Below are 22,526 nucleotides of genomic sequence, written 5' to 3'. Positions count from 1 at the left end.
ACAAGCTAAACATTGATTGACAAGAGACCTGTAGCGATTACCGGTTTCGAGGCATACTGTGTTATTAAAACGTCACGGTTTCAAAACCGCAAAAATTTCCGGTCATACCATCCCTATGGTATGAGCTATTTTTTATGTCCCAAAAATGCAGGGAGAAATCCCTCGCTTGCCGGTGCAAGGCTGAACCCTCCTACATCAGTTGTTGCTTAGTGTCAGTGAGTCAGCTGTGCTACACAATGGCTGGAGGAAATGAAACTCCTGAACTTTTTCCCCACATCGAAGAAAACAAAATTGCTGGTGTGGGAATACTTTGGCTAGGGAAAAGTTACATGTAAAACATGTTTGCAGAGGGTGGCTGCTGAGGAGGCAGTACCTCCAATATGATTTCTCATTTATACAAAATAAACCTACATAAATAAAATTAACACTATCATGAACGTTTCCCACCAGCTACGAGAGCTAACACCAGCGTCTTTAGTGTGTCTAGTGGTGGTAAAACGTGATTTTTTTTTTTTTTTTCCCTCTCTCTACCGTCTGTGTTGAGAAAGAGGCCATGTATAATGTAAACATGATACAAGTCATACACACATGCTCTTATGGAAAATAATTCAATTATTTTTGTTCTGATGGTAATAATGTTGAGCTGTGGCTGTGGGATTACGCTCAGACAAAGGACTGCATTTATTTTAATTTTATTTAGAATATTTGTTATTTTTTGTTAATTTTTAAAAATTTATTTTAACTTAACATCATGTTTATGTTCCAATTTGCTAATACGTTTTGAAAAATAAAAATCATTTTTAATAGAAAAACTTTTTTTTAAATACAAGATATCTAACGGTAACACATTTTAGAGCTGTAATTGCACTACCGTGAAACCGTGATCTTTTTGCTTAAGGTCATCATATCATGTCATATCATATCATACCGTCAAAATCTCATACTGGCACATGCCTAATTGACACATGGGCACCTTTGATTGTAACGCTAACAAGCTTCTCTGGCAAGATCAAAGCTACAAACCTGTCAATCATTGTTAACTTTAAGTAGCTAACTCCAGGGTACTGATGACCAAGAAAAGTAGCAGGATGGGGAGTGAGAGGCATGAAGCAGAAAAACACAAATATATTTTTTAAATTAAGAACCTGATCCGTTCCACCCGATTTCGATCCTCTGAAAAATGGCCCGATTTCGAGAACGGCCAGATTTCCAATAACGTGATCAGATCAAGACATCCCCTCAATAGTCCGTTCCCAAAAACTACGACAGAAGTATAGCAACAAAAGACAGTGTTTTTCCAAGCCATCTTGTCACTCACTAAGCAACCACGAGGGAGTGACGATTATAGCTCGCAGGCTTTTATGATTCCCTCTCCCATACACCAATTTTTATCACCCTCTAATGTTGTCAATGTTGGACCCTCTGGGTTCAACATTGACATTTAAGTGTCTCTTTGTAAAAAGTATGTCAGCACTAAAATATACCCTTCTAAAAAGTTTAGTTAATTGATTAGCCTGCATGCATTCCTGAAAGATAAGAAAATGCGGAAACTTTGGACCTTTTGGGTGAAATCGACCCATTGGCTGCGTGTGACTGACAAAGCACATTTGAATGATTTTCTGATCGATAGTAGCCAACATTCTGAAGTGGGAAATATTAGTAATGTTTGACTCCTATGCGTTGGCGTGAGTTGCTGGCTGTAATTTGTTGCCAGTTGTCCTGTTCGATAGCCCCTGGGCACATTAACACAGTGTGCTGAGGGCCTTGAGATGCTGCAGCACTTATACGAAAAATCATCAGCTGACAGTTACATAATATGTCATATGCAAAACGGTGGAAAGGGAACCGATTTTTATTTCGTCTGTGGTTAACCACCAAGTAACCAAACAGAACTCTTGAGATTTTAATAAATAAATAAACAGTTTAAGAAAACGTGAAACAATGCAAATCTTCCAAGAGCTTGTCTTATTTGCTGTGTTGGGCCATAAAAGAAAAACTCCCATTTACTAGTTACTTCCTCAGGATGATGGTTTACTAAGTCAATGATGTCAACATAAGATTGGCATGTTGTTGTTGTTTTTTTAACCAGCATAGAATTGTTTTATACAACTTTGACATGTTGCTTTGCTCACAAATTCTTTTAGAAAGCACACAAATTATTTTTGCTAACACAGTCTTTCTCTGGTCTGGTCTTGATCTAATAGAAAACAGTCTTGTTGCCAATGCCAAAAACCTCTATCAACATTTCATCTGAATGTTTGGCAACATCCCCATACAAAGTATGAGTACAAAAAGCTATTAGATATAGTTGCTATAATCTAACATGAATGAACCATGCAACCTGCAGAACCAATTAACGGTACACAAAAATCTCGGTTCGGTACGTACCTCGGTTTTGAGGTCACGGTTTGGTTCATTTTCGGTACAGTAAGAAAAAGAAAATGCAAAATATAAATGTGCTAGTTGTTTATTACACACCTTGGTGCTTTCAACAATAGGAACATCAGCCTATACAAAGCTAGAATTCTGCTCAAAAAGTAGCGGGTATTTAAAGATAATCCAACAACAATTTGCCTTTCAGACCCCGCATATCGGTCAGCTTTCTTTCTGAAAGAAAGAAAAAAGAAGTCCTGTGCTAAAGAGAATAGCAATCCCAATGACAAAGATTTTAACATGTATTTTACAAAATGAAATGCCTCAATGAATCTTTTTTTCCCCTTATGAACGGTTTTCAAAAGCTTTATTGGTGGATTTTCTCAAGTTAAAGCGCCACACAGAAATTAATAAATTTAATTGTGTAAGCAGGATCTGTATTATTCTTATTATTTAATTACAGGTGTTTAAGATCATTTCAATGTATTTTATTTAAATGGGCTATTATTTATTTTATTATGTGTTTATATTTTACAAATGTGATGTAGTATTCATTTATATTGTATATTTTATGTTGTATAACTTTAGTTCCTATGTGAATATTAGTTCCTACTCGTTTTGTTGTGGTAGGAGGGTTTTGTATTGAACACGGGGCCGTGTTGGTTATTATTATAGCAGAGAAGACAGCAGTAAATCAACAAAGACAAGTCAACTGTGCCCCGATCTACCACTCAAGAGATCTGATGGACTCAAAAAGTGGGTTACGATTGCATATTAGTTTGAAAATTGACCGGATCCACCGTATTTTTACACGAGTGACTTCCGGTCTGCCCGATCCTAGCTACCGGTAGTAGTATTGACGCAGGAGGGTCGCGTCTCGCGTCAAATAATAAACTCTGACGTTCTTTTCGCGTGCGTCGTGTTGAGCCGCTTCTGGGAGGCGTCTAACACGCGGCCGCACTGCAACTGGTGTGCATTGGCTGATTGACTTTAGCGCCCGCGTTTCACTGTGCTCTCGCGGCAGCCACGATGTCGCGCCGTTGACGTTTCTGGGTTATACTGTCCTACCTTGTTGGTACTCATTGTAGTAGAGAAGACGGAGTAAATATAATCTACACAAAGAAACTAACCCAATCGACTCACAGCCTCGAAAAGTAAGGGTTACATTACGTCAGAAACTCGTTCGGTACGCCTCCGTTCCGAACCGAGCACCACGTACCGAAACGGTTCAATACAAATACATGTAGTGTTACACCCTTACCACCAATGTTTAAACAATCCAACATGTTCGTTGTTGTGAATGAGAAATTGCTTCCGCTTCAATCTTTCTTCCTCCTTAATATCTCAAATCCCGTTGGTAGCAGCATATTACCAAGTATAATTTATGTATTTGTATATTTTAACATCAGCTGTTCGTCTGTGAAGAACTTTTTGAACTATAATACTAAAGCTGACATAACTTGAGGTGCACATTATAAGTAAGCCTGTCGCGATATGCAATAAGTCAAATTATCGCACGGTAAATAAAAATGAGGGCGGTAATTTTCCCGGCTGCGATTTTTCGCCGCATGCGTGCGTGCATACATTTGTTCGTGCGTGTGCTGCGGCCACTCGGCACACGTGCGTGTTGATTGCCTATGAGACTCCAGTAGCTTTCACAGTTTATTGGCCATCAACGCACCGTAGAATTAAAGTTCAGACATACAAAATGAGGAAACAATTACTATATTTAACACTGTAAAACGTTAGCATTGCTACTATGAGGCTAATGGAAAGGAGACAATGTACTAACTACTTTAGCCTGCTATAAAACATTGGCAGTCTTCTCCACAACGCAAAATTGCAGTTAAAAGATGACACTTCAATCATGAAAACTAGCTGGATTAAATAATTTGCAAGCGACGCTAACAAAAGAAAAAACTATTACTGACACCACATGCTTGACAAAAGCAATGTGCACTTTGTTCTTTTTTTTTGTTTTGTTTGTTTTTTTTACTGAGTGTAAAGCTTACTGTTAGTGGCATAGCAAACGTACTTCTGGTGAACGTTTCAAAATAAAAGCGTGTTGTGTCCAGATTTCTGGAGGCAATCGCATATACTTCAGATTCTAAACTAAAAATAAATTTAAAATGACACCCATGATTATAATATGATGCAATAAATGATAATAATTTGGCTTCAAATTTGTTGCATGAGTACTTTGCAGGACAAGATGACATTCATTTTGGATCAAATTAACACTTTTAATAGGCTCTAATTGGCAGTCACCAAAAATCACATTGGCTTTCTCACCTATTTCATATTCTGAACTTAACTAGCTTTAAAATGACTCGTTATGCATTGCGTGTGTGTTTTTTTTTTTAAAGTATTTATAAATTTTAATATAGTTTGTCTTTATTTAAGAATAACAATTTATTCCATTCAAATCGGTGATTTATTACAATGTATCGTCACTATATTCATGGTTGAATTGGTAAAACAAAAACAAAAAAAAACAAGCAAAAGTATCGCATATCGGCAAGAATTTATGAAACAATATATCGCCTACTAAAATTTGTTATCACGACAGGACTAATTATAAGTCATTTCTGTGGTAATACGAAAAAAAAAAGATAGTAATAGTAATAGTGATAACTTTAATCATGAAGAGATTTTTTTCCCTCATCCGTGTAATCTCCAGATGACAGCAATCCATATGAGCAGTGATAACTGGCTGCCGAATTGGTCAGACACTCAGACTACCCCTGGAAAGTCAATACATCAAGGCCAGGGCAAGGTTATCCATATGATGAGGTTACAACAATGTGTAGTATTAACAAGTGTGCTTTTGTGTATGAACCATATATTTGACACTTTGTGTCAAGACGGCCCCTTTTTAGGGTATGAAAAGTATGAAATGAAGGGAAGCCTTTCAGCAAGAAATAATCAGTGGTCTGATATTGCGCCAATAAATAAATCAGATTAATAAAAGTCCTTAGTTTTGGCGAAACTAAAATTGTTTAGGTATTTGGAGACATATTACTGATTTGTCAAGGGTCAATGTCTTATTCATGAGTGTACAGGCATATCCTCATGAATTTCCTTATTTTCTTTTTGTTGATTCTATTTTACTTTTACAAATATTCAAGACTTAGGAGCCATGAAGGTCCATAGTGAACACAATTGAGGCCATTGTTACTCAAGTTGGTGGAGTCACTATTGAGCGTCTACTTTGAATCCCTCACAGACACACGCGCCACTCAGTTTAACTGAAATGATGCTTTGTTGCCTCCTTGTGAACACTCATGGAAATACAGTGGCATGCAATGTCACCATCACAAGATGGCTAAATCAATTTGATCATTTCTCGACTGACAAGCCCAACAACTGTAAGAAAATAAATTACCCTGTGTACTACTAGGAAGTGGAAAATCAATTTCCTTCAGCACTGACTAATGGAAAACCAGCAACTGTCTCCTAGTTTCCAAAACACTGACTGGGAAACAGTTACTATGAGCCTTTAAATTTCCTTAACAAAAAAAAAAAAAAAAACAACTCCATGACAGGTTAACTGATCATGGAAAGAGAACCTGTATACAAGAATAGCAAGCAACACTGCCAGTCAACTGTATGAGATACTGTATGAGATTCTATGGCTGCAGCCTATACCAGCTGACGTTTGGCAATCTGAGGCAGGTTGCACTCTGGAATGGTCACCACATTCATATCAGGTATATTTTGCTCTGCACTTTAGCACTGACATGACTTTATGCTGCTGTTGAATCTTTGTTGTACTTTTGTTCAATACTGTGTCAATGTTTACACTTGGTACTTAAGGGTATTTATTATATGGGTTTTGCACTTTATCAACTTAGCTGTATGGATGCTCTAAACAAGTTTTGTTGTGCTTTTGTAACAATGACAATTTTCTGAATCTGAATCCCCCAATCGCCAATCATGGTCTCAAAAGGTCATGGGAGCGAAAATAAGAAGAAACAAGATAAATTTGAATTTTATTTTGACCAAAATAGAACAGTGGTCAGTTTCATTTATGATTTATTATGAAACAAGTTAAAACTTTTTTAAACTTTTAATTTCTAAAAAGTCATTTTTTAAGCATCTGATCGAATCCTGTTATCTTTTGCTAGCATCCTATAGACCCTACTCACGTGACGTCACAGCCACGCCCCCGCGCCATGTTGTCCGTATACTCATCATGTTAATGCATTAGCGCTTCGTAAATTCCTCCTATTATGGCGTGTTTTTCTGCTCGTTAACATTAATAATCAAAATGGTGAAGTCGTGTGTGGCGGTCGGTTGCAAAAACAGAGAAGATAGACGGAGAGACTTGAAGTTTTACCGTATTCCGAGAGACCCGGAGAGGAGACCGAGATTGACTACTGCAATTCGACGAGAAAACTGGGCTCCAAACGACTACCACAGATTATGTAGTAGTCATTTTACATCTGGTAAGATGCATTTAATATGTATTTAGAGGGTTTTGGGCTGACAACCACAATTAAGATAATTGCTAGGCTAATCGCCGACAACATACTCAGACGTTGTGAATGAACTCCCTGAAAATATATAATTATAAGGGGATAATCAGACAGTTGTCATACAATTAATTTACAATTTCGCTATTGAGGTCAAAAGCCAAAAAATAAATTCAACTAGGGACAATCTGGAATAGTGCTATCGCACTTCATATTTATTACATATTATGTATGTATGTAGTGAGTGTGCTATCGCTAAACCATATAAACATTAAAAGCCCTAGCTCCATTGACAAATGACATGAAATACATTAGACTTGACAGTGGATGTTAGCAAGAACAAAAGATTTTGAATTGAAAATTTCGTAACTCACCTTCCCGAGCACACGATAGATTCCTGCCGAATTTTCGTGGACGAGGACCTGTTTCACTCAACCAGCAACAAAGTATTTATAAGCCTCCAAGCTCTTAAAGTTTTTCAAACTTTCGTGAGAATAGGCTGATTTTGTGTGGACAAGATAGTTGTAAATATCAGGGTAGCTAGCAGATGCAGACAGCGGGTCGAAAAACATCGATTTAGGCATCAAATATGGATCTGGCGAATGGATAAACTGAAGCTTTTCCACATAACGCCTTTTATGCAACGCATCCAATGAGTTTACAGCGTCAGATAACACCGGGGCTTCCGTGAGTTGCTCTATAACTTACACGACTAATTGAAAACAATGAGAATAAGTCTAAAAAATACGGACAATATGGCGGCCGGATACAGCGACACGTCATTTTGTGACGTAGGTGAGTAGGGTCTATAGCTTTGTTAAAAAAATAAAAATAAATTTAAAAAAAAAATCCTACTATTATATCACCCCCACAGTCTGTTTACAAGGTTTAAGATGAAGAGATCCATCTAAATTGTTCCGTGGTGTTCAGAAACGGGACTTGACAATTGTTGGGGGAAAAAATTTCCAATTTCCCTCTTTCCTAGCAGGGGGCAATCTATTTTAGAGCTGAAACAAACACTCGAGCAACTCGAGTTAAAAAAATTATCCGAGTAATTTCATTCGCCTCGAGGAATTGTTTAATTTTGCCAGCTCTAAGGATCCGTTTTGCCTGGACTACCTTTATTGCGGGACACCGCGCTGATGTCACGTGCGTCGAGAAGGAAGCAATGATACCTGACTGCAGCTGACAGCCGCTACAAACTGCCACTGTTGCCAAAAACTACGCCCGCATGATGCTACGGTGGTAGCAGGTAGCATCTGATGCGTCTAATTGATATCACATGTATATAGAACTAGATGCGAAATGGCAGACTCAGGGCGTTAGTAAACAGCCGCCATCTTGAAGCAGTAGACTTCTCAGCGCTAAAAATAGGATCAACGTTACTGTTCCATGCTCACGTAACGTTAGTCCTGTGGAGGGATTAGGTTTCTATTAATTGTGACTACTGTCGATGCATGGCTAACGTGTCTTACATACAAGCTTTATTTGATCTGTAAAAGCATAGCGCTGTAGAATGATGAGGGTGTAAAATAAAAACTCAATAAAGCTGTCAATTTTAGCTCCGTAGTCATTGCTGGATAAAACACCAAATAACACTGGTCCCTAATGTGCTCCAGTGCAGCAGGTATCATACATTTATTTTGAACACCGCAAAGACTCAAAATCCTATCAGGACTTAAAAGTTTACACTAACTTAAAACTTAACTAGAACTTAAAAACTGCTTGAAAAACACCTAACCGCTAAGTGATGTGTGTTATCAAGCGTGATTACATTTTTAGGTAAGAAATATTTTCTTTTTATAAGATCTAGAAGGTTTTTGAGTGAAAGTAGTGAATTTCTTTTTTCTAGTCACATCTGAGATGCAATTGGTGGCTGTTTTTAACAATGTACATTGAATATAGAGACAATGATTGACTGAAAATGGTTCAATAATAGATCCGTTTTTTTTCCATGTATATTTATAATTGCTCTTTACCTAAAAAAAAAAAAGAAAAAGTTTTATTCGATTACTCGATTAATCGATAGAATTTTCAATCGAATACTCGATTACTAAAATATTCGATAGCTGCAGCTATAACAAGTGGAAGTAACTCCTGTACGGCAGTACTGTAGCTGGTGCCGCAGTTTGGCGGATCTAAGGCAGCAAAAATTAATCAATTAAATTGATTAATAAATTAATTGCTAACGAATTTGACATTCGATTATTGCTGGCAGGTATGAGCAGTCCCTTTTAGGTCCTTGGTTTGTGCGAATTGTGAGGCTGCGCGCGCGCCAGTGATTAATGCTGAAGAGAGAAAGAGTTCACTGCTACACTCAGGTTGAGTTGCCGAATTAATAATATTACCAAGTGTCGAGAGTTAGATTGGTTTTTGTGTTGTTAGATCCAGTGTGCCTCCGTCAGAGGTGAGTAAATGAAGCCAAGTGTATTATTTGTATTCCTTGTTGATGAGACGCTAAGCTATTACGCGATTATGCTAATCAGTGTCTCAAGTTTGTATTGTGTTTTGGAAAAGCACATTACCACTTGAGTTATTGTTAGATAGTAAAGTTGCCTAATTCCTTTTTACAAAGAACACATAAACCTATTCATATAACAGCTTGGAGTCTCCTTTGAACACAAACTGTAAATTGTCATACAAGTAAGTGTGCTTTTAAATTGTATTTGGATTGTATTTATGAACAACAGTTTGATAAAGAAAACTGATTCGTTACAGTCTGCCTCTTCCTCATTGAATTTTGCTGTTCAGTTTGTTTAAAGAAATACGAAGAAAAGACCCACCAATTTTATCATTGCCCCATTCCAAGCTCAACTGCTGACAGACACCTACAGCTCTGTCAATTATTTTTTAAAAGATTTAAAACTTTAAAGAAATTAAGGGTGCCATTCATCATGATCTCTCCAAGAGATATCAGTGGATGTGGTGTGTTTCCTCTATATGTGCAGGTACACAATTTGCAGTAGATGTATATTTTGCAGCAATGTTGCACAAAAAAGGTGTCACTGTTCAATAAATGACTTAGATAGTATTTTTTTCTATTTTGAAATATCTTTTTTTTTTCCGTTTCAACAGTTGTATCGTAGAATATCATGTATCAAATTTCTGACCAGTATCTCAATAATCGCTGTATCGTGATATCGTGAGATAATCGTTATCGTGAGCCTTGTATCGCGAATCGTATCGTATCGTGAGGTGCCCTGAGGTTCCCACTCCTAGTCGAAACGCATCAATAATGCTAAACTAAGTGGTGGGCAGAAAGCCAATAAGACAACAAAATACACTCGAAACCTGCACAAGGTAGAGGATCACAAAACAAAGGCGGCTGGCGAACAAGCAAGCAAATACGATGCGACTCAAAAGTACTAGGTGTCGAATGGCGACCAGCAAGTTAATATCTCGGCACCCTTCTCTTGGATCGCAGTGGTTTATACTACTGTTGATGAGCTGGATTGTTTAATTAATCGTGCGATTAATCAATTATAAAAGTAATCGTTAATTGCTGTTCTAGCAGTCCAATAATTTAGAGACAATAATTTAAGCCAGTGTTAAAAAAACAAACAAAAAAAAAAAACTGGTGAGTTAACTATTTGTGATTGATTTTAGCAATTGACCTTGAGTTTCACCTTTGGTGACAGTGGCCTAACTTTACCGCACCCATTTCAACAGCTCGTGACATGAAGGGGCAAGGAGACTTACCGATACCCTCTTCATTCAGACACAAGCAGAACATGATACGTCTCTCTACACATTTCTGACATCTGATACCCCTGACTACACAGCCGAGGAACGCTGACTGCCCCTAGATATTAATAATTCCTCCTCAACATAGAGCAAACGCTAAAGAGCCTCAAAGCCTTAATCACATTTACAGTTATTATGGGAATGTATGTTTATTTTTACCTCTCAGTACATTCTTCTTTGGTAGCACTATAATGAAATAGCTGCTCCAGAAGTATTGTGTCCAAGGACAAATGACAACGTTGTTGTCGCATTTTTAAAACATTTACCAGCATCGTTTCAATTTATATTTTTATATTATCTGATAAAAAATGTTGCCAGCTTATGTTGAGGCAAGTTTCACTTTTCCTAAAGTCCTCGCTCTTTTTCAAATTCATCAATATTACATTCGATAAGTATTTGTCTGTTTCCTTAAAATGTCTGTCTGACCATGTGAACTTTGCATCCAATCAAAATCAACTAGAAAAGTGTAGAATGTGGAGTCCACACAAACCTAGGAGCTGAATGAGTGCTCAACAGGGCTCAGTTGATGTGCTGACTGATAGTCTCCAAATAAAGCAGAGGACAACACATGACACCGAAGGAGCATGCCTTTTTAAATAGGAATATACACACACATGCACGCAAACATAATGCGCATCTTATGTTGCATTTTGTTGCATAACTTGCATATCGCAACATATGATCATATTACACAACCCATTACTTGTCTATGACGTGATGAATGTCTCTTGGATTAATGAGTCTTCGCCAACAATTCCAATATCTATGATGCATCTAAAGCTCCATACAGAACACTTAATGCGTATTTGATGTAGGGGTGCACGATATCCATTTTTTAAAACCGATACCGATAACTTGCTGCTCTTCAAGGCCGATACCGATACGATAACCGATAATATACGTATATATAATTTTTCAATGCATATGCACCTGAGTTTTTGAACACCTGCAGGTCAAAAATATTATTGGTTGATTCAGCATAGATTTGCCTTTGACTGAACCAGAATTTTCATGATGACATGAACATTATTATAATGAACAAAGCAAAGACAAGACCAGTTTTTACTTCAAATAAAGTGCCCATATTAATTTTTTCAAATAAATATAATTTTAGTCAATCAGAATTCATCAGTCAATATCATTGACAACGGGTTCCCCTGAACAATGAACACCTATCGAAACAAACATAAACCCAACAGGTATTGTGCTTTGTCAGCAGATAAAACATTTGGTGCAACAGGAGAGGAGACTTTTGTCATTTTAGTCCATGAAACTTTCTAAACCTGGCAATTCTAGAGCAGCAAGCCTATCAATAACCAAAAGGCTGCAAACATTTGCTAATTGCCATAGTAAGGTTTCTAACTCGGTGACGGAAAGATGCAGCCTCTAGAACAGTAACAAAACTTTGCATACTGGCAAAACAGGAATTGAAACAAACACACACATCCCAATCCGACACGTGCCAAAAATATTATTAATAGGACTGAAAATATATATTGTTATCGGATTTATTGGTATGACGTCATAATTCCCATTATCGGACCGATAATTATCGGACCGATAATTATCGTGCTCCTCTAATTTGATGCAATGAGAGACATTTATCATCAGTAATCCAGAGATGTCATGTACTGTGTTTAACTAATCAAAATTTGTTGAGTCAACGCACACAAACATGGCAACTCACCAACAAAAGTTCATAGTTATGTGTAGGAATTAGGGGTGTGACAAAATATCGAAATGGTGATGTATCGTAATACTTTGCTTCCCAAAAGGTTATCGATACGCTCATGCCAAGAATCGACATTTCGTTTTAAAAATAAACAAATTGCTCCCAAAATCTTCAACCATAAAAGTGTCTAAGTTAGCTCTACTGGCTGCCATTGACACTCAGGTCACTTTCTATTCATTTTAGGGCATTTACAAGTCATTTCCTGATGAGTTTGAGTCACTGCCTATTCATTCACTGCATAAAATGCCCCCAAATCAACAGGAGGAGACTAAAAATCAACAGTCAGGTAATGACCTCAAATGGCCCAAAATTACCTCGTTGCCTGGCATTGGCTGCCACTGACGGCCATAGAAGTGGGAGGGGCCCGTTTGAAGAGTGAGGGGTTCATTCGCTGCCACACTCCCAGTTCAAATGGATAAGATGTCTACTAGCGATAAACTTACAGCAGAAGGATGAAGATAGCTTGTTTTTCTGTTTATAAGTTGTTTTGTAGAATATCCGAGAATGATTTTGTGACTAATGTATTGATAATCGTCATATCGCTATCTTGTGAGATCATCGTTATCGTGAGCTTTGTATCGCAAATCGTATCGTATCGTGAGGTACCAAAAGGTTCCCACCCCTTGTAGGAATGCAGTGCACCAATAGCACATTTTTCGGACTGAGTACAAGCAGTTTAGGTCAATGAAGATCAGGCAAGTCTAAGCATTCCTTATCTTTGGGACATTTAAAATTTTAACATTTTAATAATGTGACTGCAAATTCACTGCAACAGTAGTTTGTGTTTGACAGCTGATAATAAATATTGACCGTGAGAAGTGTTGTTTGCAAGAGGCAGGTTAATTTTCTGTAAATATTTACTTTAAATTTTAATAAGAAGTTTTAACTGCACTGTAGTTTCTTATCTTTTATTGCAGATTTTCTAAAACTACCTGTTCATTTGCACTGAAATGTCGCTATCAATGCCACAACATTGTCACATACATCTCACTAAGTAATGTGTTGATAGAAATCTGTCTCAATCTGGGAATTGCATAATCTGGGTATTCCATATTCGATATTTGCGCAGTTACCTTATAGCATTTTTGCACTGTTACATCAATAACTATGTGCAAATGGTCATTTGCACTATCATATCAAGTCAGCCATCTGCCTCCTAGTCTGAGTACTGTAAATTGTCACGTTAACCTGTATTTCTTATCTTAGCCTTGTTGTACTTTTGCTTTTGTTTTATGCAGTGCATGTTATGGCGAAGCTTATATCGTTGTTCTCTCTGTACAATGACAATAAAGGCCTTCTATTCTGTTCTGTTAATTAAAAAAAAAAAAAATTGAAAAGATTTCAAATCGGACAATATGACATCGCCAACCCTAATGTACATCATTTTATTTCTAGAGATTGACTGATATGGGTTTTTCAGGACTGATACCGAAATCGATTATTAGTATTTAGAGTAGCCGATAACCGATTTTTGGAGCCGATATTCATTTGCAGTAAAAGTGTAAAAATTGGCGTGAAAAAAAATGAATAACGCAAACAGTGAACTTCATTGAAATTCCTAAAGCATGTTAATTGAATTATACAAATAGAAAATAATAGCTAATAATAGGAGGTGGCATTGTTCAGTGGTAGAGAAGTTGTTCCCCAACCCAGTGGTTGTGGGTTCCATTCTCTGCCCTGATGACCTCGTCTAAGCATCCTTGAGCAAGATACTAAACCCCACGTTGCTCCTGGTGCTGCCAGTGGGTAGATGAGAATATAGTGTGAACCGCTTTGAAGGCCTTAAAAAGGTGGAAAGGTGCAATACAAGTGTAACTCCATTTACCATTACCATTTAACCAATCAGATGACAGGGTGAATACTAGTGCAGGAGACAGCAGGCAGGACAGAGAGGCGCGGCTGCATCTGAGCCAAAATAACCCAGTTTTAAATAGATTTTTTCATATCGGCTGGTATGATTAAAAAAAGGCAGATACAGATATATGTTAAATTTCAGATAATCGGTCTACCTCTATTCATTTCCTGATCATCTAAAAAGATTTTTCATAAAAATCACCTCTTGAATTACCACCATTCATCATTCAATAGTGTGCTTTCATCAATCATTTCGTCAAAACCACAAGCATCCTCTTGATAACACATGTACTCAATCCTTCCAAAGACAATCTTTTGCGACCCTCATCAGGACAAAACAATTTTCCACTTTTAATTAACGACTTGTATTTACTGACCCAATCTTGTTTTCAAGGCTCTCCATAGCAATGAAACGGCAAGTATCGCATGACTGCAAAAGTTGGTGGTGTGAAAATGACATTGTGCTGGATGATTAATAGTACTAGCCAATTAACTTTCATCAAATGCGAAGATCTTTTGGTTCCTAAATGTTGCAAATTTGTTTGTCTCAGGTGCATGTGAGGATTTATTAAGATGCCTGCAAGAAAAAAGGACTATTTGTGTTAATGCTTTAAATTGCAGGTCGTCTTGTTTTCTGTTTGTAAAATTAAAAGAGAGGGGCGTTCAAATATCCTGGAATATTAGATCAATCCAACAAAAGGGGACAACTGTAAAGCCTTACATACTAATTAAATCGTGATGATAAGATTATCTTGTGAGATCTACACCAGGTCTGACAATTGTCAAAACACAAGAAAAACCCTGTGGAAACTACATAAATGGCACCATCTTAGTTGACTATACAGACTATCCCACTAAACTCATTACCAGCCATAATTACACATTTGACAAATGGAAAATATATACTACCAGTAAACAGATTAGAATAGTTTTTTAAATTGCATTATTTTGAGGGTTTTTTTTTTAGTTCAATGAATAACCACCATATTAGGAGGAACACAATTTGATTTTGAAATGTAATTCTATACAGCACATGCAATTACGTTGAACAGACCGCCACATTGATGTGATCAGATCCAATACATTTTCTGTAGATTATATGGTAACTTTATACTTTTTTTCACCAAAATTTACACACGGTGTAATGTTTATCTTTAGCTATTTGTGTATTTTACCGTAAGCCAATGTTTTAGCACTCTAGTCTTCTTGATAACTCTTATTTATTTTATTGAACAGCTAGAGCTCCAAAGTCAATCTTTTAAAAAGTTGCACACATATCGTTTACATGGTGACGCTACAACACCAAGACGCAACGTTGTGGAATGGCTTTGCCTTTCAACGGTGAAGGCGAAAACAGAAGGCGAAAATGTAAACTTTTGATTAGGGATTGCTCTGCAACCATATGAATGGAACGCGCTCGCTCCGATAACGTCAGTACTCGCACACATCACTTTGGGCACGCGCAGTCCCTGCAACCAAACATTCAAGACAGCAAACATGGTGAAATGTTGGCTTTAATTTACAGTTTTCATAATATTTTTAATCTAAATATATTTTATGTTCATGTTTTTGTGGTTTTTGAAGCGAAAGAAAAAAAAACCAAGCTGAGGAGGTCATTGTCAAGTGCATCATTGGCTGTCGCCTTGTAAAACTGCACTGCCGTCTCGGGCCTGGCATGAATACTACATCGTTTTCATGCGTAATTGCGACATCATTCAAATGGAGACGGAACTAAGACGGAACAATGTAAATGCAAAACATGAAATGTGTCGTATTCTCGGAGTGTCACCATGTAAACCGGCCCCTTAGTCATCAAGATCTGGAACTTTGAATGGAACTGTTCTTATATTATTTATTTTATTTACTCGTTTTTTCCCTGTAGTTTAGTTGGCAACAGCAAAACAACTGCAAATGTGTCTGTCCTAGTAGCTCAGTATATGGCAAAGTGTAATAGTGCTGCAACGATCAATCGATTAACTCGAGTATTCGATTAGAAAACAAAATATTTGAATTAAATTTTGCTGCTTCGAGTTTTCATTTGATTAAAGTGGCGTTGTAAAGGTTTGTTTTGAAAGTGTTTGCATTTAGTTTTATTGATTTGGGTGGCTACACTGCCCTCTAGTCTGCCTCATTTCACATGGCTGAATCCAGTTGCTCCCTGTTAAGACCAACACAAGTTTTTGTTTGAGCTAATTTTTTTTTCTTGCATTCGTAATTCAGTTAAAAGGCATATTTAGCTGTTTTTTGTAGGAATATAATAATAATAATAATACATTTTATTTCTAGAGCGCTTTTCAAAACATACAAAGACACTTCACAGGAGACATGGAATCACAGTCCGATAAAAAGGTATTAAAAGAATAAAAAATTAAAAGCACAATAAAAAGAAGTAAAAATATAACAGAGCTAGGGGTTATGGTGGGTAAGAGAGAGTGAGAAGGTGTGTTTTCAGTCTAGATTTGAAAAGTGATAGGGTAGATATGCTGCGAAGATCAGGGGGTAGGGAGTTCCAGAGCTGGGGGGCGCAATGACTAAAAGCTCTGGAACCAAAAGTGGAGAGGCGGACACGGGGGACGGAGAGGGGAAGAATAGTGGTAGAGCGAAGTGAATGGGGTGGATTGTTTAGACGGAGAAGATCGCAAAGGTAGGGGGGCCAGGGCATGGAGTATTTTGAAGGTGATGATGAGGATCTTGTAGTTGATTCTTTGTTTGACGGGAAGCCAGTGAAGTTGACGGAGGATGGGGGTGATGTGGTGTGTTGCGGGGGTTCGAGTGATGAGGCGTGCTGCTGAGTTCTGGATGAGCTGCAGTTTCTGGAGGGACTTGTTAGGGAGACCGAAGAGCAGTGAGTTGCAATAATCGAGCCGGGAGGTTATTAGATTACAGACCAGGGTGGAAGCGGTATGGCGGGTGAGAGAAGGGAGGCGAGAAATGTTGCGAAAGTGGAAATAGGCTGATCTGGTGATGCTGTTGATATGTGAGTCCGTGACCGGAAGGAAAGTGTGCTGTCGAGGATGACACCCAGACTCTTAACCTCAGACGAAGGAGAGTAAATTGGTAAATCGGTAAATTGTTGATAGTAATAGAGAACTTATGGACATTAGAGAGCGTTGCGGTGGTTCCAACTAAAAGGACTTCTGTTTTGGAGCTGTTTAGTAGGAGTAAGTTGGAGGAGAACCAGGAGTTAATGTTATCTAAGCAGAGGGTGAGGGAGGAAGGTGGGAGGGAGGCGGTTGGTTTTGAGGATATGTAGAGCTTGGTGTCATCGGCGTAACAGTGAAAGTGAATGTTGCGTTTGCGGAAGATGGAACCGAGGGGGAAAATGTAGATGATGAAGAGGAGCGGCCCCAGGACAGAGCCCTGGGGCACGCCAGCGGAGACAGGGAGGGAATTGGATTTATGGGGGCCAAGTTTGACGAATTGTGTGTGGTTGGACAGGTAGGAAGTGAACCAGGAAAGGGGTGTGTGGGTGATACCAATGGAGGAGAGTCGGTCGAGAAGGATTGTATGGGAAATTTTGTCGAAGGCGTCAGTGAGGTCGAGGAGGATGAGAATTGATAATAAACCGGAGTCGGATGCTATGAGGAGGTCGTTTGTAATTCTAAGTATGGCTGTTTCGGTGCTATGGAGGGGGCGGAAACCAGATTGAAAGTGCTCATAAATGTCATTGGTAATTAGGTGGTTATGGAGTTGGGATGAAACGGTTTTTTCAAGAATTTTGGAAATGAAAGGTAGGTTGGAGATGGGGCGGAGGTTATTGAAATTGGTGGGATCCAGGTTGGGTTTCTTTAGAATGGGTGTGATGGAAGCAGTTTTGAGGGATGGAGGGACCGTACCGGATGTAAGTGAAGAGTGAATGATAGTAGTGATGGGGGGGCTATTGAGGGAAGACAAGTTTTGATGAGGGCAGTGGGAAGAGGATCAAGGTGACAGGTGATGGGTTTGAATATGTGTTTGAACTATTTTTTAAGAGCACTGTAAAAAAAGAAAAAGAATGTTGGCATTTTATAGCATTTAAACTAGTGTACTTTTGCTATGTAAGTTAGCCAGTTGTTCATTTTTTTATGCTGTTTGAGGCTCAGGTCAGGTATTTTAATTTTTTAAGTTCCTCATCCGATTACTGGATTATTCAAACTAACTAGTTCATCGATTAATCGACTACTAAAATAATCGATAGCTGCAGGCCTAAAGTGTAAATTAAGTTAACAATATTAGCAAATGGAAATACTACATATTTTGTTCCTACACTAGGAAGTAAGCAAGAACTCATATCTAAACACCAGCTGTAATATCCCCTTGCACAATTTACAGTATGTCACTCACTGTGGGTGAATACACATTTTTGCGGGTTTCGATTGTGAAATATTAATGATTAAATCCTTTTAACACATTTTACACAAAGGAATACATTAGTTATCCTGTACAGTGCTGTAATACAATAATATTTGCTGGATACTGACATTTTAATTCTCAGTAAATGTGTGTCCCAAGCAAATCTAAATACAACAGATTACCGCTGTGAGATCCAATCCCACCTCACAAAGCATCTAATGAAAATACACAAATTGCAGTGAATTTTCCTAACTTTCTGGTTTAATGTGGCAGGTATCGCTCAGTGATCATGAATGAATGAACACATAGCTATGTTGTCAAAATGCCAGCACATTATAAACCTTCAACCTGCTGCTATACATAGAAACATCACAACCACACTCCTGAGTAACTTCAAGTGGTTAACCCTTACATGTTTGTCATTGTCAAACTGGATCATTTTTGACATATTTGACAGACATAACACACATCTCATTAATTTATCCTGACTTTCCCAAATTGAACTGAAATTAAATTCAAATGCAGGGGGAAAAATGTTAGTTTGTGTACGGCAAACTGCTATAGATCAAAAATAAACACTGTCTGCTAAAGTTGTGTTGTTTGTTTGGTTGTTTGTTTTTTTAACTGAAAAGGGAAATAATGCTAGCGGTGGTAAATTTGAATTTGTACATGACATAGCTGTGAGTTTTAATGAAACTTTAATGAAAAATATTCATGGGGGAATTTCATCATTACTATTATATCATTACTTGATAGGCTATAGTTAATGTAAGGATGAATGAAAACTGAACAGTATGTAGAATTTAAGCACATTTTAAGTTTTTAACTACCATGTTTGTACCTTGCATAATGAAGAAATTTTTTTCACATATGGCTAACATGAATGGCGACACAACTTTACATTGTTATAGTTTAGTTGCTTGGTTACAAAAAGTTACCCCATCAAGTTACTTAAATTTCATGATATTGTGCAGACTTATTGCTTTGCCTATGATACTGAAGCACAGGCGTCATAGCACTTTTCGTTCCACAAAACAAAAAGATAAAGAGCCAAAAAAAAAAAAAAAAAAAATAGCAGACTGCTAATCCTAGGGTGGTTAGAAGAGATAAGAACAGGGACAGTGTAGTAATTGCCCGGCTGACTCACCGTATTTATTGGGTTCCCTGTTGTACTCCAGAATGGGCACCGCGGCGTTGGGGTCCTGCGGTTCGAACACTGCGTTCTCCTCCAACTCAGGGTCCTCCACCCGGTCATCGCCACCGGTGAATCGCGTCGCTGGAACTCTAACTGAGTCCGATTGCTGCCCTTCGATGGAGACATCTCCTCCCCGGTCAACCGGGACGACCACAAACCTGTCCCCCATGTAGTTCCCTTTGCTCTATTGCCTAGTTTTGGGCCCTAAATGAGTGGAGAACGTCGGCAACTTGCGCGTGGCTGCAAAAGGGGAACACAGTGACAAGGAACAAGCACTACGCTCACCAGTTGATCAGAGGTTTTGATTACAGTACGCACGTGCACGCCCCCGGCAGTCCCTCATTGGACGAGAGGCACGGGGTGCGCTGTCAATCATCCGGCCAATCCAACCCCGCATCGACCCCCATCCAAAAATTGTTACACCCTTACATCACAAAAAAATATTTTCATAATTTCAACATATTTATTTTGCTTTGCAAAAAAATGTTTTCGAGGTTTTAGTTTACACACTTTCCCATTTTCAAAAATAGGAATGTTTTTGCAAGAGAGTTATTTAGTGTGTCACTGTGAATTACCATTCAAAGATATTTGTCACACCCACGGAAAAAAATGTATTGATACTTAGAAAACAAATCCATAATGTAAAACCTAAAAATACTCACATGACATCTAAAATGCCTATATAACAATCTTGCGCTTGCTAACTCATTTGAGGCCACAATGGAGAATTTGCCCTGGTATGTCCTTCAAACAAAACGGAGTATTGAATGTCTTATTATAATAATAATAATAATAAATATATACATTGTATCCAAATCTCGAAAGCTTTATATGATATTATAACCACCACAGGTTAACCCTCTGATGCATAAATCATGAAATCATCGGTGAAGATTTTTTTCTGAAGTGTTTTTATTCTTCTTACGAAGTGAAATTTAAAAAAAAATAAATAAATTTAAAAAAATCCAAAAATATTATTTTTACATGAAGTTACAGACATGTCCAATCCAGTGGACTCCATCCGCCTGCACACTTAACATGTTAATTTACTATTAAAAAAAAAAAAAAAAAAAAGGAATTAACTTGTGCTGTGTTTTAAATATAGAAACCAAGGGCGTAGGTTTGCATAGGGACGGTAGGGACATAACACTACCAACTTTTCAGGATGCTCAAATTATCCCCACCAACTTTTAAGCAACCTTATTTGCATTATATGAGGACTTCAGTTATATAGGTATTTTAGATTGTCTTCCTATATTTTGTAAGGATAGAATTGATCCTACCATTATTAAATCAATTACAGTACTTTCATTATGTTCACTTTCACTGACCCCTTTTCACTTGTTGAATGTGCCAGTCCATTTTCCCCTGAAACTGACGTTTTATTGGCTGATGACTTGAACCCCCCCCCCCCCCACACACACACACACACACATTCACAGCCCAACAGAAATACAACATGCTGCCTCCCCAGCCCCCTTCAAAAACGAGGGGTATTAGAAGTGTTTTTCCGCTAGCAGCAGCCACTGTAAGTAATGTAAAAAGATGTCAATGTTGTGGAGGTGGGTAACACTCCATTCATTTTGCTACTGCTACAGTGCTTCAAGTCGATTTTACTCACTGAGATTTCTTGAAATAAAAACAGCTAGCTGAAAATAAGCTTAACAGACTCATTTTAAGCAAAACGTTTGTCTATTTAATCTTAAAAGAAAAACTTATTCGTCAAAAAGGTTTTTATTTCAAGAATATTGTTCAAAACCTTATTTGAAAGAATGTTTTTCTTGATTTTGGTGAAAGATGACCAACGTTTAGATGTGTGGGCTCAATACGAACAAATAGTAATATTTACAGAAAGTAAGTGGAAGAATCTGACGCATTAATCTGTTAACCAGCCTTTAACACTCAAAAAAAGATGGAGAAAATTATTTGACTAGATTAAAAAAAAATATATATCAGATTAAGACGTTTAGAATTTGCAGTGTGAAAGTTAGTTTAGGTCAATACAGATTTATTTTGCATTAATCATTTAGCCTATCAATTAATTATGTCCACAATAGTGAGAAATGTAGCACTTACCCCCATTCACCAAATATGTTTGGTCTTATTAATGTCCTGTCCCCAGCAAAAAGTGTACATGCAGGTTATGCTGTTATATTGTCACTACCAATATTAAAACCAAACCTACGCCCTTGATTGATTTTTTATTTTATTTTATTTTTTTATGCTTTGATAAAAATTTCATTTCATTTTCATTTTTTCAACACTTTAAACACTATAAGTCAGTGGTTCTTAATCTTGTTAAAAGTACAGAACCCCGTGAGTTTCTCAGGTGCATTAACGAAAGCCTTCGGAAGATGGATGGATGGATGGATGGATGGATGGATGGATGGATGGATTTTAACTTCAGAACCGAAAGATCTGAGCTAGCAAGCTAATATGTAACCAAATTCCTGTTCAAAATTATTCTTTTAGACAGCATGCTTTCTCATATACCAAATTTAATGAACCGCCCTGTATTTTATCAGTGCACAAAATGATTGACAAACTTTGTAGGCAAAATCAATATGTTAAAAAAAACATGGATCTTCACACAAAAACAACACAACAGTGTGAAACAAAAATTGACTACAAATAATTTTGCCTTCACTTTGGACAACAAAATGAAACTCGATTCATTTGACACGTACCTGTTTTTGTATTCTGTCGCTAATCTCATTCTGTTGATGCAACTTTGCATTACATACCATTTTCATCGTGTAAAATCATGTGACACAAATGTTTATGTCAGCGCAGTCCACGCTGCCCCTACGTCTGTTGTACT

The 22,526-nt window shown here is 37.6% G+C and overlaps 1 protein-coding gene across 4 annotated transcripts in view; it reads right to left on the bottom strand.

The window, feature by feature from the left end:
* Nucleotides 1–20,345, bottom strand: part of slc12a7b (solute carrier family 12 member 7b) — a 98,082-nt gene extending 77,737 nt beyond the window's left edge. The window contains exon 1 of one of the 4 annotated variants that reach the window (XM_057824210.1): nucleotides 19,658–20,345. In XM_057824210.1, coding sequence (XP_057680193.1) covers nucleotides 19,658–19,874 — 217 coding nt within the window. In that variant the 5' untranslated portion in view covers nucleotides 19,875–20,345. The remainder of the gene's footprint in view (nucleotides 1–19,657) is intronic. The other 3 variants (XM_057824209.1, XM_057824213.1, XM_057824212.1) reach the window with 3 other exon arrangements.
* Between the last annotated feature and the right edge of the window lie 2,181 nt (nucleotides 20,346–22,526).

The sequence above is a fragment of the Corythoichthys intestinalis genome, chromosome 20 (genome assembly GCF_030265065.1).
Source record: "Corythoichthys intestinalis isolate RoL2023-P3 chromosome 20, ASM3026506v1, whole genome shotgun sequence".
Classification (NCBI taxonomy): Eukaryota; Metazoa; Chordata; class Actinopteri; order Syngnathiformes; family Syngnathidae; genus Corythoichthys; species Corythoichthys intestinalis.
This window is presented reverse-complemented; position numbering and strand designations above follow the sequence as displayed.